Source organism: Arvicanthis niloticus, chromosome 4, assembly GCF_011762505.2.
Source record: "Arvicanthis niloticus isolate mArvNil1 chromosome 4, mArvNil1.pat.X, whole genome shotgun sequence".
Classification (NCBI taxonomy): Eukaryota; Metazoa; Chordata; class Mammalia; order Rodentia; family Muridae; genus Arvicanthis; species Arvicanthis niloticus.
This window is the reverse complement of record NC_047661.1, coordinates 83,883,843-83,898,746: the sequence shown is the minus strand read 5'-3', so window position 1 is coordinate 83,898,746 and position 14,904 is coordinate 83,883,843. Positions and strand designations below refer to the sequence as shown.

Genomic DNA, 14,904 nt, shown 5'->3' with positions numbered 1-14,904 from the left:
TCTCTGAAGACATCTGAAATTAAGGTACTTTGCTCTTGATCAGTCATGCACACAAAGAACCAATTTATCTCTGCAATTAAGTGTTCTCAGTGCACATTCTATGAGATTAGACAGGCAGGCTGAATGCAGAGTCTATGAATACGTGCTGGGGAGAATGAACACAATTCCCAGAGAGAAAGTAAACAGAATTGCTATGTGAATTAAAAAACAAACAAACACGACATAATACCTACCAGTCTTAGGAGTAAAGAAGAGAAAAGGAAAGGAGGCTACGGAGGACACGCTGGAGGACACTTGGAAAACCCCTTTCCACATACCCTATAGCAACAAAGATAAGATTCCATAACTCACCACTCCACCTTAGGCCACACTGCAGCATAATGGAAAGGCAACCTCTGAGTGTACTGTAAATATGGACAGTAGACTTCAACACCACTTCCCCATTTCTCCCTTCTACTGTGCTACCCAGAATCTCACCTCAATGCCTCTTGACCTTGTTTGTTTTATATGTGCTGCTAATATATGTTTAGCCAATGAAATACAAACTAAAGAGGTATAATCTTCTATACTGGGTGAAACTCAGAACATCATACAGGATTCAATTTCTGATCAACCACCAAGGATTTTACTTTGTTCTTTTGTTTTTGACTTTTTTGAGATAGGATCTTACCATGTAGCTCTGACTGTTAGAAGTAACAGATACCCAGTTGCCTCTGCCTTCTGCATGCTGAGATTACAGGTATACACCACCATGCCTGACTCAGAAAGGATTTACTTTCTATGTATCAATATATTTTTTAAAACTTCTCTTGTACTTACAGAAAATTTCAGGTGTGGTCTGCTTTTTTAGAAAGATAACTCTAAAAAGCAGCTTTAGTTTGGAAAATAATTAACTTTTAAAAGCTATAGATGCCATATTCTTAGATATGTGCTCAGAATACAGAAATGTATTAAAGTTTTTGTTATTTGTTTTATTTTTATTATTTATTTTCTTTTTGAGACAAGGTTTTATCCCAGACTGGCCTCTCAAACTTGCTATGTAGCTATGGATGACCTTTCAATTAGTGATCTGTGCATTTCAAATTATAGTTTAATAAAGAAGGGTCTGGTTCATCGTGGAAATCACCAGGATTGCAGGCATGGGCCATCACAGGCAAGGTCTTCCCTAACACTACATCCATGCTAGGCACTCAAATGACTCGAAGTATAGCCTCAGCCATATATTGTCTTGAGACAGGGTGTCCATTTATAGTTCAGACAAGCCTCTACCGCAAGATCCTCCTGCCTTGACACCATCATTCCTAGCTTCTCTAATGTTCTACTTCTCTCTAACCCCAAGGGCTTCTCCAGTACTACACAAATAAATTGTCCTCAGAATGTTAACTAGTTGAAATTGGGTAACTGCTAACTCTCCCATTACTATGTTTACCTTTGTCACTTATTCCAAGCAATCCCCAAGCTCTTAAATGGTAAAGCATAAGCACAGAAATAATAGTCCCGTGGAAAGAGTACATGCAGGAACAGATCAGATAGAGTGAGATAATGAAGCCAAAGCAGAGTAGTAACTTAGTTAGATTTATATTGCTGAGATAAAAACCACGAATAAAAGCAACTTGTGGAGCAAGGGGTTTTATTTCATCTTATACTTCCAGGTAACAGTCCATCACTTAGGGAAGTCAAAGCAGGAACTCAAAACAGTGCAGGAATGAAGCAAAAACCACAGAGGAATGCTGTTTACTGGTTTGCTCCTCATAATCTGCTCAATCTGCTTTCTCATTCCACCCAGGACCACCTGTCCAGAAGCAGCACTACTCACACTGAACTTGGTCCTCCCACATCAATTATCAATCAAGACATGCCCTACAGACTTGCCTACAGAACAACTGGCATTTTCTCAATTGAGATTCCTTCTTCCAAGATGACCCTAGCATGTATCAAGAAGACACATGAACTAGCCATAGCCAGCACAAAGAGAGATCCTGACCATAGTAATCAGTGCTATTGATTGACACTAAAATACCACACTAACTACATAATATACTACTGCATTTAGTAAGAAGGCATGCAACTTTTACAATGCTTTTTCATCATGAGTCTGATTCATTCTGCTTCATTAAACTGTAATTTAAAATACACATATCTTAGACATGTAGGTCAATGACTTTCAACAAATGAGTCAAGCAATACCTGCATTTAGCTTCAGAGTTATTGTCATCACTTCAGAACGTTCTCTGCTGTTAATTACCTATCCCAAATGCAAGAGACATTCCAGCCACCACAGACCACTTCCTGCCCTTTCTTGAATGTTCTGCCAATGGAACCCTTATTTCTGAAGTATACTTTTGAGCTTCATCTGTATTTTTCTACTATCACAAGTTCTCTTCTCCACTGTGGGATCACTGCAGTTTGCCTATCTTGTTGATGAGCAATTGGATTGTTTCCACTTTGGCATTATTATGAACAAAACTCTTGTGTGCATTCACGCCCAAGCCTTTTGGTAAGCATAGGCATTCAGATCTCCTGGAGTAACTATAATAAAAAGGAAAAATATTAACAAGCATAGGCATGTATGTAAAGAATGAGAATCTTCAGACATTGCTGATAAGACAGGATGGTCATTTCAAAAATTAACACAAAATTATGACAAAATTCAGCACAGAATTGCCATACAAGCTATCAATTCCACTAAAGAGAGGCAAAAGGTACTCAAACCTTTGTATATGTTCACAGCAATACTATTTATACTAAATAAAGAGTAGAACCAATTCTAATGCCCACTAAAGAACAGATAAACATGATGTCACATACTTGTATAGCACAACAGTTCTCATCACTCAAGTACTGATACAGTGTGCTGGAGAAAAGAAGTCAAGCACAGAAGCCACATGTTGTCTAAGCCTACTAATCTAAAATGTCAGCCCTGAACAGGTAAACAGAGCATAAAATAGTGTTGAGAAGGACTTGTAAGAGGATTGGGAAGTATCTACTAAGAGTACAAGGTTTCTTTCTGGACTGATGAATATGCTCTAGAATTAGATAGTGGTAATGATTTTACAGATATGTGACTAGGTCAGAAACTACTAAATTCTATACATTAAAAGAGTAAATTATATGAATTACCTCAATACAAACAATGAAACTATTTTATGGTTGGATAATAAAGAATATGAGTAATGGATGGAGAGATTCAGCAGTTAAGAGCACTGACTTCACTTCTACAGGACCAGGGTTCAATTCCCACCACCCACATGGCAGCTCACAATTGTCTATAAGAACAGTTCCAGGAGCCCCAACACCCTCTTCTGGAGTCTATAGGCATTAGGCACATACATGATACACAGACAGACATACATACAATCAATGTACCCATACATGTAAAAATAAATAAAATAAAGAATGTAAGAGTAAAATTAATAAAACAGAATGCTGTGGAATACATTATATAAAATAATTTCTACTGAAAATAAAAATTTTGACTATTCCTATAGTAGCTAAAAGACATAGAATCTTTTTCAGTGACTTGGAAAAGAATTTTTGTTCAACCGAAGCCATAGCCAGGTAATGAAGAACAAGTCAAAAACAATGAAAATATGTTAACTATTTTACTTTGGTACTACATCATAGTTATCACATAATGAAATCCATCCAATAGAAAAATATATATATAAACAATCAATATTAATGAAATATCTCAAAGCAAATCCATTGCCTGAATAGATTTATATCATCTTCCTGTTGCAAATCTAACTGCTTCCAGCTTTAAGGAACTCCACAGCTCTAGATCTACAGACATTCTGTCATGTGGAGAGTTACCAGAAAATGTCTCCTGCTTAAACACTTTTATCCCCTGTCATTTTACTGCTAAGACTCATGTCACTATTTGACAAAGTTGCATAATAAATTTGTAAGACAAAAGAAAATTTAAATGTATGTGTTTACTGAAATGACATTCTTCAATTGGTTAAATAAGTTATTACACCCACAGTTGAAGTTTGAGGGGAAAATCCCCTAAAGCCCTTTCTGTTTGCTTGCTTCCAGCTGAGAATCAGGAATAGCGCCCACAGCAAGAGAAAGAGCTGTGCATGCCTCAACATTTATAAAGCCTGGCCAAAACAGCTACAAATTCCACAGCTCTTCCAGTTCATATGACATCAATATTATTTAAGTGGGGTATTATTCAAGTTGTTAGGGCTTAGAGTTTCTCCAGAAAATCTTAACAATTATCTTGATGGTACTCAGCTTAGAGCATCTGACTACAAACAACAGTTCACAGCACCATGATCTTTAGCTGTATATTCTGATAGAGCAGAACTGGCAAATGCTCTGATATTTGGTCAAGGGGAAACTAATTAATTTCTCTCTATAAATAAAAATTAAAGTAGTATGTATGTACATATATAGTTTTATAAAAATATTTTACATATGATAAAAATTCATTGTTGTAAGATATAAGCATAGACAAAGCAACAGGAAAGGAGATAATCCCAAGAACTAACAAATAGCATTACATCAAATCAAGATGCATTTGCACAGCAAAGGAAACAATTCCTGGAGTGAAGACACAACCTACACAAGAGGAAAAATGTATGCTAACCACATATCGGACAAGCAATTAATACCCAGGATAAAGAACTGCAAAAATTAAACACCAAAAACTCCACAAATAACCCTATCAAGGCTACCCAAAATACAATTGTGAATTATATTATATAACATATCAATAGTTTCTATTTACACACTAAATAAAATAGAATTTAATAAAATAAATGGACAAATGAACTATATAAGCAGTTTTCAAGGAAGGAATACAAATGAACAATAAATATTTGCAGAATGTTCAACACCCTTACTCAACAGGAAAAAACAAATTAAATCAGCTTTGAGATTCCATCTCACCCAACTCAGAATGGCTACCATTAAAAAGACCTATGACAAAATATACTGGTGAGACTGTAACAGAAGAACTTTCCTTACTCACTGGTAGTGGGATTATATCAGCTACTATGGAAGCAGTATAGGGGTTCCTTAAAAACTGAATACAGAATTCTTGGATAGACACCCAAATAACTCTAACCAACAACAGAGATATTTGCACATCCATGTTAAAGCTGCACTATTTCCAACAGCCAGGAAAGACAAGCAGCCTAAATATTCATCAATACATGGATAAAGAAAAGGCAACACATATACACAATAGAATTTATGCAGACATAAAGGAAAAAGAAATTGTGGCATGTGCAGAAAAATAGTGCAACTTGTTATCTTAAATAAAATAAGCCAGACCAAAAAGGCAAACATGGCGTTTGCACTCATCTGTGGAAGTAAGTTAAAACTACATTCAAGGCTGGGAAGCCATCTCAGGTACTGTGTAATCATGACGACCTAGTAAGAGCCCCAGAATCCATGTAAACAAAATGTTCAGGGTGGTTGTGGGGTGCTTGCTATCGCAGCACTGGGAGGTAGTGGAAACAGGCAGACCCTTGGGGCTTGCCAACCTGGCAGGTTAGCTCACTTGGAAAGCTTTCAGCCAGTGAGAAACCCTGTATCAAAAACAAGATGGAGACTCCTGCGGAACAACACTGGAGGTTGTCCTCTGAACTCCACATGGACACATAGGAGCACTTGTACTCTCCCAACACACAAATATGTATGTGCATGTATTTATATGTGTGTATTTTTAATTATTAAATTATAAAAGGGACCATAAGAGGGGTGAAAGAAATCTTAAGGGAGGTGGGAAATAGGGAAGGTAATAGAATATACAATGGGAAAGCAAAAAGAACAAACTAGAGAGGGAGAAAACCTGCTCGATGGGGAGCACTGTGTGGGAAGAACAGTGAGGGAAGGACGGTGTAATGAGAGCAGAGAGTAACTACACACGTGCATAAAGATGCCACATCAACTCATTACTTTATATTCACACCTAAAACTAACTTTTAGAAAATCACCTGTGTAAGTGTACAACTCCAAGTTTTTAGTAACTTTATATATAAATCTGCACCTTTAGTCACAGAATGTCCCTTCCTGCTAATATAAACCAGTTCTCACCCCACTGGGCTCACAGGCCCAGTGATCTGCATGTGTCTACAGTGTCAGCTTATTCATTTATTTTCACAGAGGTCAGGTCTTTGGCCCCAGGCTTTTTCACTGCCCACTGCTGCTGACAGGTCACTCATCAGCGTTCTGTTACAGCTTCACCATGACTCCCTCACCCCTTTAATCTCTGCAAGTTGTTGTCTATTGTGAATAACTGTACACAAAAACTTTGGACAGGTTTTCATTGTTCTCAACTAGATACTTAGGAATAGAATTGATGGGTCCCACAGTAAGCCTACATTTAATTGCACAACTGTTTCCCCAAAGAAGTGCCATTTTATACCCCTAGAAGCAATGCATGTCGTTCTTCACACTTTCCGGTACTAGTGAGGAACCACCCCAGTGGGATGGGCGTATGGGGGATGATAAGCAGCTTCACTGTTTATCAGCTACTCACAAAGCTTTGGTGATATAACTTCCAATCTTTTGCCCATATTTTAAGAGAATAATTTGTTAGTTTTAGGACTATATTATCTTCTACTGATCTACATTTCTGCATTTAAGTCAATAAATCTTAATTATTAAAGCTTTAAAATGTACCAAATCTGGTTAGGGTAAATTCTCCAATCTTGTTTTTATTTCTCAGAGATGTTTGTTTGTTTGTTTGTTTGTTTGTTTTGGGGTTGGTTTTCTTTGGCTATTCTAGATCTTTTGCATTTCTGTATCAGTTTTAGGATGACTGTAAATTTCTGTTAAAAACAAACAAACAAACAAACAAACACCCTTTGGTCAGATCTTGAAAAGAATTATATCAGGGCTGGAGAGGGCTCCGCTGGTAAGAGCACTGACTGCTCTACCAGAGGTCCTCAGTTCAATTCCCAGCAACCACATGGTGGCTTATAACTGTCTATAATGGGATCTGGCACCCTCTTCTGGCATGCAGGCATATATACAGGCAGAACACTGTGTGCATAATAAATAAATAAATAAATAAATAAATAAATACATGCTTTTAAAAAAGAATTATATGGAATGTATAGATTGATATAGGACAAATTGTGATTGTGGCAGTATTTAGTCTTCCAGTCAATTCATATCATATAAGTCTGAATTAAATATTCCTAGGCTTCTCTCAGGAAAAAAAAGTACATCCTATGAACACTGCATATTTTCAAAAGCAGATTCAATCCTGATGTTATTATGCATTGAACAATTTAAATGTATAATTATGGCAGTGCCTACATTACTAATACCTATGTGGTCCTTAACAGTTTTAAAAACTAATACACATTACTAATTGCTACTACTGTGAATATATTTTGGATGCAATGGTTTTAGAAACAGTAAAGTCCTAGCCACTAGGAGCAGATAGCCTATTTTCTGTTATTTTGAGAGAAAATTAAAAATTAAATATTTTAGACATTTTAATGGTGTTTTTAAATAGCTCTGATCAGTAACTGCTGCTTATCTTTGTATACAAAGGTAAGATTACAATGTACCAGACAAGAAAGCTGACCCCAAGGTCATAGAGTGGTAGAGTTGGCCCTGCCCCTCACCTGGGCAGCACAGTAGAGCTGACCCTGCAGGCATGGGTGTAGATGAGCCAGCCTGAGGGCATGAGAGCAGGAAAGCTGGTTCTGCCCCTTGCCATCTATGATATTGGGTGAGCTGGCCGGAGGCAGTCTAGAGAGCTTGCCCTAGGGGTGGGGCACAGAAAAGCTGGTGGTGCTGACCAGCTCAGCTACGACCCAGGCCCAGATCCAGGACTATAGGTTGGCTTACTCCCATCTAAGAACTGCTGGAGTGTGTGAGGTGGCCAGTCCTACAGACCTAAAGCTGCAGGATCTCCAGGACACAGGGCAGTAACAGGATAGCAGAAAGAAGTCCCGGTGAGGATCTAGTATTGATAATGTAATAGAAGCCAGAGGCTTTGAACGAAACCAATGACTTACTGCAGTGAATATTTGAAGTAAAGAAGTGAAGACAAAAGGGTCTACTGCATGACACACTGACACACTATAGTTTCCACAATGACATTTTTTCTCTTTTGGTAGGGGGTGGTTGCAAAGGCAGAGCAAAGCTACAAAGTGACGGGAGATGAGAAAATTAGAGCGCATGATGTGAAATTTGTGAAGAATCAATAAAGTTGTTTTGTTTTTTTTAAAAAAAAAAAAAGATTACAGTGTACCATGGAGAATAACAGTATTAACAAATCACTTATGTAATGCTCTTTATGTGCTAGACTCTCTTTCAAGCACCTTTATCTATAAACTATTAAACTTCAACAACTCTATGAAGTAGGGATTCTTACCAGGTATTGTGGTGCATGTCTATTATCTCAGCAGTTGGGAAAAAGGCAGGAGGATCAGGAGTTGAGGCTAGCCTTGGTTACATAGTGAATTCATGGCAACATGGACTGTATCAGACCTGGTTTCAACACACATGCACACACACCTGCACAAATGCACACATCGGTGACCGCGTGTGCACACACACTTGCATGTACGCCTGAAGAAATTTGAGTTACAACCTAGTGAATTAAAACTCCAGCAGTTTGATTGTGGAATTCATTCTCTTAACTTCTCTGAAGCAAGAGGGTGGGAGGTTTTTAAAAAAATATTTATAGACTTGAATTTCCAGTAATGAGAGACTGGGTAATTCTGATTAACTATTCCAGGAAAATTAGGATGAAAATAGTAAAACTAAATGCACAAGGATTAGCAAACCATGAAGAATTACCAGACCACAGTCCAAAGACAGACAGCCAGACAAGTAAGCCACAGCTGAATTTTCTTCTACGTGGAGGATCCTCTAACTGGGTGAGATGGGTAACAGGCCATTCAACATTTTGTTGACTAGGGGAAGGGGTAATAATGCATGTCAATAGTGCAAATTCATCTAAAACTGAGGGGCAGGGGAGCTGAATGGCTGAATCCCAGGAATAAGGATGAACCAGGAGTAGTTTTATGTCTTCTGGGTGGTCCAGAAAACAATCATCTCTTACACTTTTAAGTAATTAATCTTGGCTTGTTGGTACTTCTTGTAGTTATCTAAGAGAGAAGCAGATCTTTTCTGGAAGAATATAGTATTATCCAAAGTTTCAACCTAATTTTACATCTTTTCAAACAAAGTATCTGGAATATAGACAAAAAGAATTAATCATAAATCATAAAAGGAAAGCTTGATGTAACAGAAAAAACACAGTAAGTTAGACATGGTGGCATAGACCATAATCACAGCACTTGAGAGGTATAGGCAGGAAGGTTAGGAGTTCAAAATCATCCTCAGCTACATGAGTGTGAGGCCAGCTTAGGCTATAATCAGCCTCTGTCACCAAAAATATTTTATTTTTAATTATAAGTTAATTTATAATTTTAGTTATTAAACTAAAGGAAGGAAATTCATAGTTCATAGATCCTTAAAAAGAAAACATAAAAGTCAGATGGCTTTATCAGAAAGGTTTACTAATCATTTGAGGTAGAAATGATTATCATTTTACATAAATTATTCCACAGAATAAAAAAGAGAGAGTCTATGCAGAATGCCCAGTGCTATCAGTGTCTTATTTAGGGACTTATATCACACCTCCTCTCAAGGCTCAGGGATCATCACAAAAGAAGAGGTGGGAAGACAGTAAGAGCCAGAGGTGATGGATGATTATAGCAAAGCAGTGTATTCCAGACTCAACAGGGCAGTTACATATATGAAGCCAGCAACTGCGCCATGCAGATGAAATCCCAGCATGGAGTGGGGAGGGAGTTATGAAGTGTCAGCTCTAGCTGAGGGGCTATTGGCGACAGATGGCTGCTGGGAGAGTGAAGAGAGTGAGTTTTCTCTAAAGATGGAGCCCCTAAGAGGCTACCCATGTTCTAGGTGATGGTTCTACATACAGACACATACTGGCAGCACTAAGTGGACTCTGGTTTAAAAAACAACAAACAAATCAAGAAATTGGGAGGGAACAGAAGTGTGAGGAATGGTGAAAGAACTGGAACAGAGGGAAGACAGACTGATCTTAATTCATTTACAACACCAGCAAGTGTCTACAGAAAGGAGGAAGTACGGTTGATGTTGAGGAAGTTGATACTCTGGGTAGGACAATCAAGTGGGCACCCAGGGCCTGGTATACCCTGCATTTACCTCAGAGGTGGCAGTTTCCCAGTATCTATCTACTACTCAGCCCTGGAAGCTAGACATTCTCATACTCTCAACCTCCCCCCCACCCCCCTCTCTCTTCCTTCTTCCCTCTTTCCATCCCTCCCTTCTTCCCTTTCTTTCCTTCCTTTTCCTTTTCTACTTCTTTCTTTTCTTCCTTCCTTCCCTCCTTCCTTCCTTCTGTCCTTCCTTCAGATGGGTCTCAATATGTAGCTCTCAAATTCTTAATTCTCCTGCCTCAGCCTCTGCAGTGCTAGAATTTCAGGCATGCTCTAACATGTTTAATTCATTAACTTACTTCACATCTTCACTTAGTCTAAAAGGTAAACAACTTCTTGAAGAGTTTTAGAGGTTAATGTCTTTTGTTTCTTATTTATTGTCTCTCTGGATATATAATTGCATGAGTCAGAGGACATCTTGTAGTTAGTTCATTAGGCTTAGCAGGAGGTGATTTTACTTGCTGGCTACCTTTGTAGGCTCTTGGGTTAATATCTTTACTGTCTACCAGCCAGCAACCTCCATGAACACATACTGAATCATGGTTATAATTTCATACAGTAGTAAAGGAGTCTACTCCTGAATAGTCTTTTATCCTTAAAATGAAAAATTGGTATAAAATCCAAATTTTAATCTTGGGTTTGAGTGTTTCAGTACATGGATAATATTATGTAGATTAGTCAATCATTTGTATTAATGTAAGTTGTATAATATAAAGACAAATGGAGCAGGCTGATTATCTGAGCCTTAATAATTGACATCAACTCAATTTATCTGCTGCAATCTATTATTGGTTAATCTCACAGATTACAGTTTTTGTCTACTCAGTCCTAGTTCAAAACTCAGTCATGCATCCAGAACAACCCTTTCAAATACAGGAAAATAGATTCTGTGATCTGAAATATAAATGACTTTCTATAGCAATCTACTCATTTAATTGTTTCTTCTCTATAACTATAATAAAGACCAATTAAGTGGAGCTGGATAAGTTCTTGGCCAGCACATGCAAAGCACTGCATTCATCACCAACATGGAGGAAGAGAGAATTAAGTAAACACAATTCAGATTTTATTCTACCAGCAATTACAAAGCCCATGGTGAACTAATTGCTTCTAACCAGGCTGCTTTAAATTTCTTATTTTAAAACAGGGACTGAAGTATTCCAGGCTGGCTTCAAACTCACTGTATAGTAAGTAGCGGGAGAATGGACTTGAATGTCTGATCCTTTGCCTCCACTTCCCACCTGCTAGAGTTACAGGCATGAACCACCATGCCTAGCTTCTAAGGCACTACAGACTGAAGTCAGGACTGTGTACGTAACACAAGCATGCTACCAACAGGACTGCATCCCTGGCTCTCTTTCTAAATGCCTTATTAATATCCCTTTTAGGATGAATGCTGAACAGAGCAGGCTAAAACAATTCTGACCTGATATAGGGCAAACCATACATTTTGGTCTACTGTTATAAATTTGTTAAATTTAAATAAAAGTAGTATTTTTGTTATAAAAATTCTTACTTTTGGAACATGAGGATTAAATTCCACAGCTCTATGAATTGCTTCCACAGCATTAATTTCTGCTGTGCTTAACCCTTTTCTGAAGGCTGTTTCTGGAGAGAATCTGAAAAGAAAACCACAGAATGGAGAAATGAACGAACCACATGTTCACATGTATAGTCTACTGAGAACTATATATGTGGATTCAGATTACAATTTATCCCCCCAAATCCAAGATATTTCTGGCAATGGCAAAAGAAAAGACCAGATAACCAATAAATGTGAAAAGTAAAGCCTCTGCTTCAACTCATATACAAAGCAAAAGAAGAAATAAAAATCACAGCCTCAAGTATAGAGAGCCTTTGGAGAGACTCCACTGAGCCCACTTTGGGAAGGGTGACTATAATAAGAAATGTCACTGAGGGATCAAAAAATCTCAGCAAGCACAATACAGATTTATTAAATTTTAGGTGATAAGAAATAAACTGTGAATACTTTATTCTAATTTATTTTAAAATATAAATGTAAGGTGAGAGAAATGAGTATCATTTGGTTTCTGGTGCTCTTATTATTTGCTTGCTTGCTTGCTTGTTTATTGATAGTATCTCATCACTGGACCTGGCCAGATTCTGAATATTTCAACTGCCAAATAAATAGAACTGGCTAAGGACAGGCAGAATTGTAAGGAAGACTGAGTAACTTCAATGGTATGAAGGCACGATGATATAAGGGCACGATGAGACCAATTTGCCTACTATGCACCTTATTGTTACCAGCAGCACTGCTACCGTATTAACTGTGTGCTTTTTTTTTTTTTTTTTTTTTTTTTTTTTTTTTTTGACACATTTATACCCTAGGATGTCTTTCAGCTTGCTAATATAGCCAAGGCTAGCCTTAAACTCCTTCTCCTCCCAAATGCTGGCATTATAGATATAAGTTCCACGTTCAGTTCTCTGTGTGCTCCTTTTTTTGTTGAAATTGCTATAGTCATTTAATACATATATTCCTCACACAACCACTCTATAATAATATTATTTTTTATAAGCTTATTTTCATGTGCATTGGTGTTTTGTCTACATATGAGTTTGTCTGTTGAATCCTCAAGAACTGCAATTACAAACAGTTGTAAGCTGTGCCATGTAGGTGCTGGGAATTGAACCCAAGTCCTGTGGAAGAGCAGTCAGTGCTCTTAACCTCTCAGTCATCTCTTTAGCCTCCCAATATTACTCTTTTTTTTTTTTTCCCTTTTTTTTTTTTTTTTTTTTTTTTCGAGACAGGGTTTCTCTGTGTAGTCCTGGCTGTCCTGGTACTCACTCTGTAGACCAGGCTGGCCTCGAACTCAGAAATCCGCCTGCCTCTGCCTCCCAAGTGCTGGGATTAAAGGGGTGCGCCACCACCGCCCAGCCCAATATTACTCTTAACGTAACAATTTGCCTAGCTACATCTAGTGTGTGGTAGAGTTTGAATTTGAGTCCCAGTTTACTTAACTCTAAAAGGCTGTCATCAACCTACATGCAATGAAAAGCCTCAAAGTCGCAGAAGATCCTTATTTGGAAGGAAACAGAAAGGAAGAAGAGGAAAAAGACTTATTAAATGTTTAGCAGTCTTTCCAAGTTATTTGGAAATAACATGCTTCATAAGTACTTACTTATCTGAGACGGTCCTTGTTTTCAATAGCGCTGCTGTGTAGCAGATGGCTGCTGACTTTGGAAGGCTTATATCTGTAACAATTATTGTCAGTTATAAGTCATATTACAAACCCATCAGTTGTAATACAGTAGTACAGGTACCTGGACACATTGTTGGAAGGCCTGAATCTGATTCTAGACTCTAATATTTACTAGTGGCATATCCCTGGGCGCTAGTAACAACTTTATGATCTCTTTTAGAAATGAAAAATGGTACAGAGAGATTAATCTATGCTGATAAAAGTTCTCTGTATAATTGCAACAGGTATTCAACAAACATCTATAATATTCTGTTTACAAAAAGACAAATCAGAGGAAATCCACAGTATAATTAAAAGTATGTAAAACCTAATATTAGAAAAATTAAAATATTTAACTGCTATTATATCTGGAATTTAAACATTTTTCCTAAGTTTTTGTCTTTTCTATATTTTTATGTGACCATATTTTACAGAATATAAAATTAATTTGCGATCATGAGCAAAATAAATCTTTTTTCAGAAGAATGCCTAAAATAGTGGTCCTGAAAGAGAATGAAGCACTCTCATGATGGTCTCAACTCAGATTTACAGTGAACAGAAATCCCAACAACTTCAGGTCTGTACAGTGAAGTACAGTGAGACACATGAACACTAGAACCACAGAAGCACCAAACAAGGTAGGCGCTATTCAGCTTAATGGGTTTTACTTTATCCTAAACAGGTTCCCTTCTGACTTTTTATATCAGTCCCTAAGCCTGCATAACACAAATATCATAATAGGCCACACATCCTGTAAGTTACATATGGAAGGAATTTCTCACAAATTTCCCCATGAGCCTAACTATTATGAAGATCTGCCTAAGAATTCCAGATGTTTAAATGAAATGAACTTCACCTATCAAATATATCACACTTCAATCTTCCCAAGTCATGGGGATCCTAAACTAATGGCAGGAACCTCTGCCAGGACCAGTGAGTGACATTCCATGTTCTACTGTAATGAGAGACGTGAGCAGAAACATTCTAAGAGCTAGGAAGTTTGCAGCGTGAACTTTCATCAACTGTAGAGTAAAAAACAGGGACTAAAATTAGAATAAATCATGACTGAAAAACTCAGAGGAGCTGAACCAGGTTTATTAAAGTAATAATTTAATAAACTTATGAAGACCTAAACCTTAAGAAATATATACACATTAGAAATATCCTAGCTGGGCACAGTGGAACATATCTTTAATTCCAGGACTTAGGAGGAGGGAAAGGCAGAGGCAGGCAGATCTAAGAGAAAGGCAGACTAAATTGATATCTTACTTTGAATGTATGAGGAGAAAGTCTATTTTTAGCACTGTCCCAAATCCATTTGTAGTCAACTGTTATTGCTATAATAACACAAATAGCTAATATACATGGAATTATTCTGACAAAATAACTAGCAAACAAAGAAAGGGAACAACTGAATTAAGGTTCAGGTTTGCCACTCATTTACTGGGAAATATTACCCAATATTTAACCTTCTTGAACTCCAGTTTCCTAATTTCATATCTAAGAAGAGT

The 14,904-nt window shown here is 37.4% G+C and overlaps 1 protein-coding gene across 3 annotated transcripts in view; it reads right to left on the bottom strand.

The window, feature by feature from the left end:
- The window catches only part of St7l (suppression of tumorigenicity 7 like), a 61,979-nt gene that overhangs the window by 19,677 nt on the left and 27,398 nt on the right, over nt 1–14,904 (bottom strand). For all 3 annotated transcript variants that reach the window (XM_034499571.2, XM_034499569.2, XM_034499572.2), the window contains 2 exons: nt 13,334–13,406; nt 11,707–11,809 (listed from right to left, as the gene is read on the bottom strand). In XM_034499571.2, coding sequence (XP_034355462.1) covers nt 11,707–11,809; nt 13,334–13,406 — 176 coding nt within the window. The remainder of the gene's footprint in view (nt 1–11,706; nt 11,810–13,333; nt 13,407–14,904) is intronic.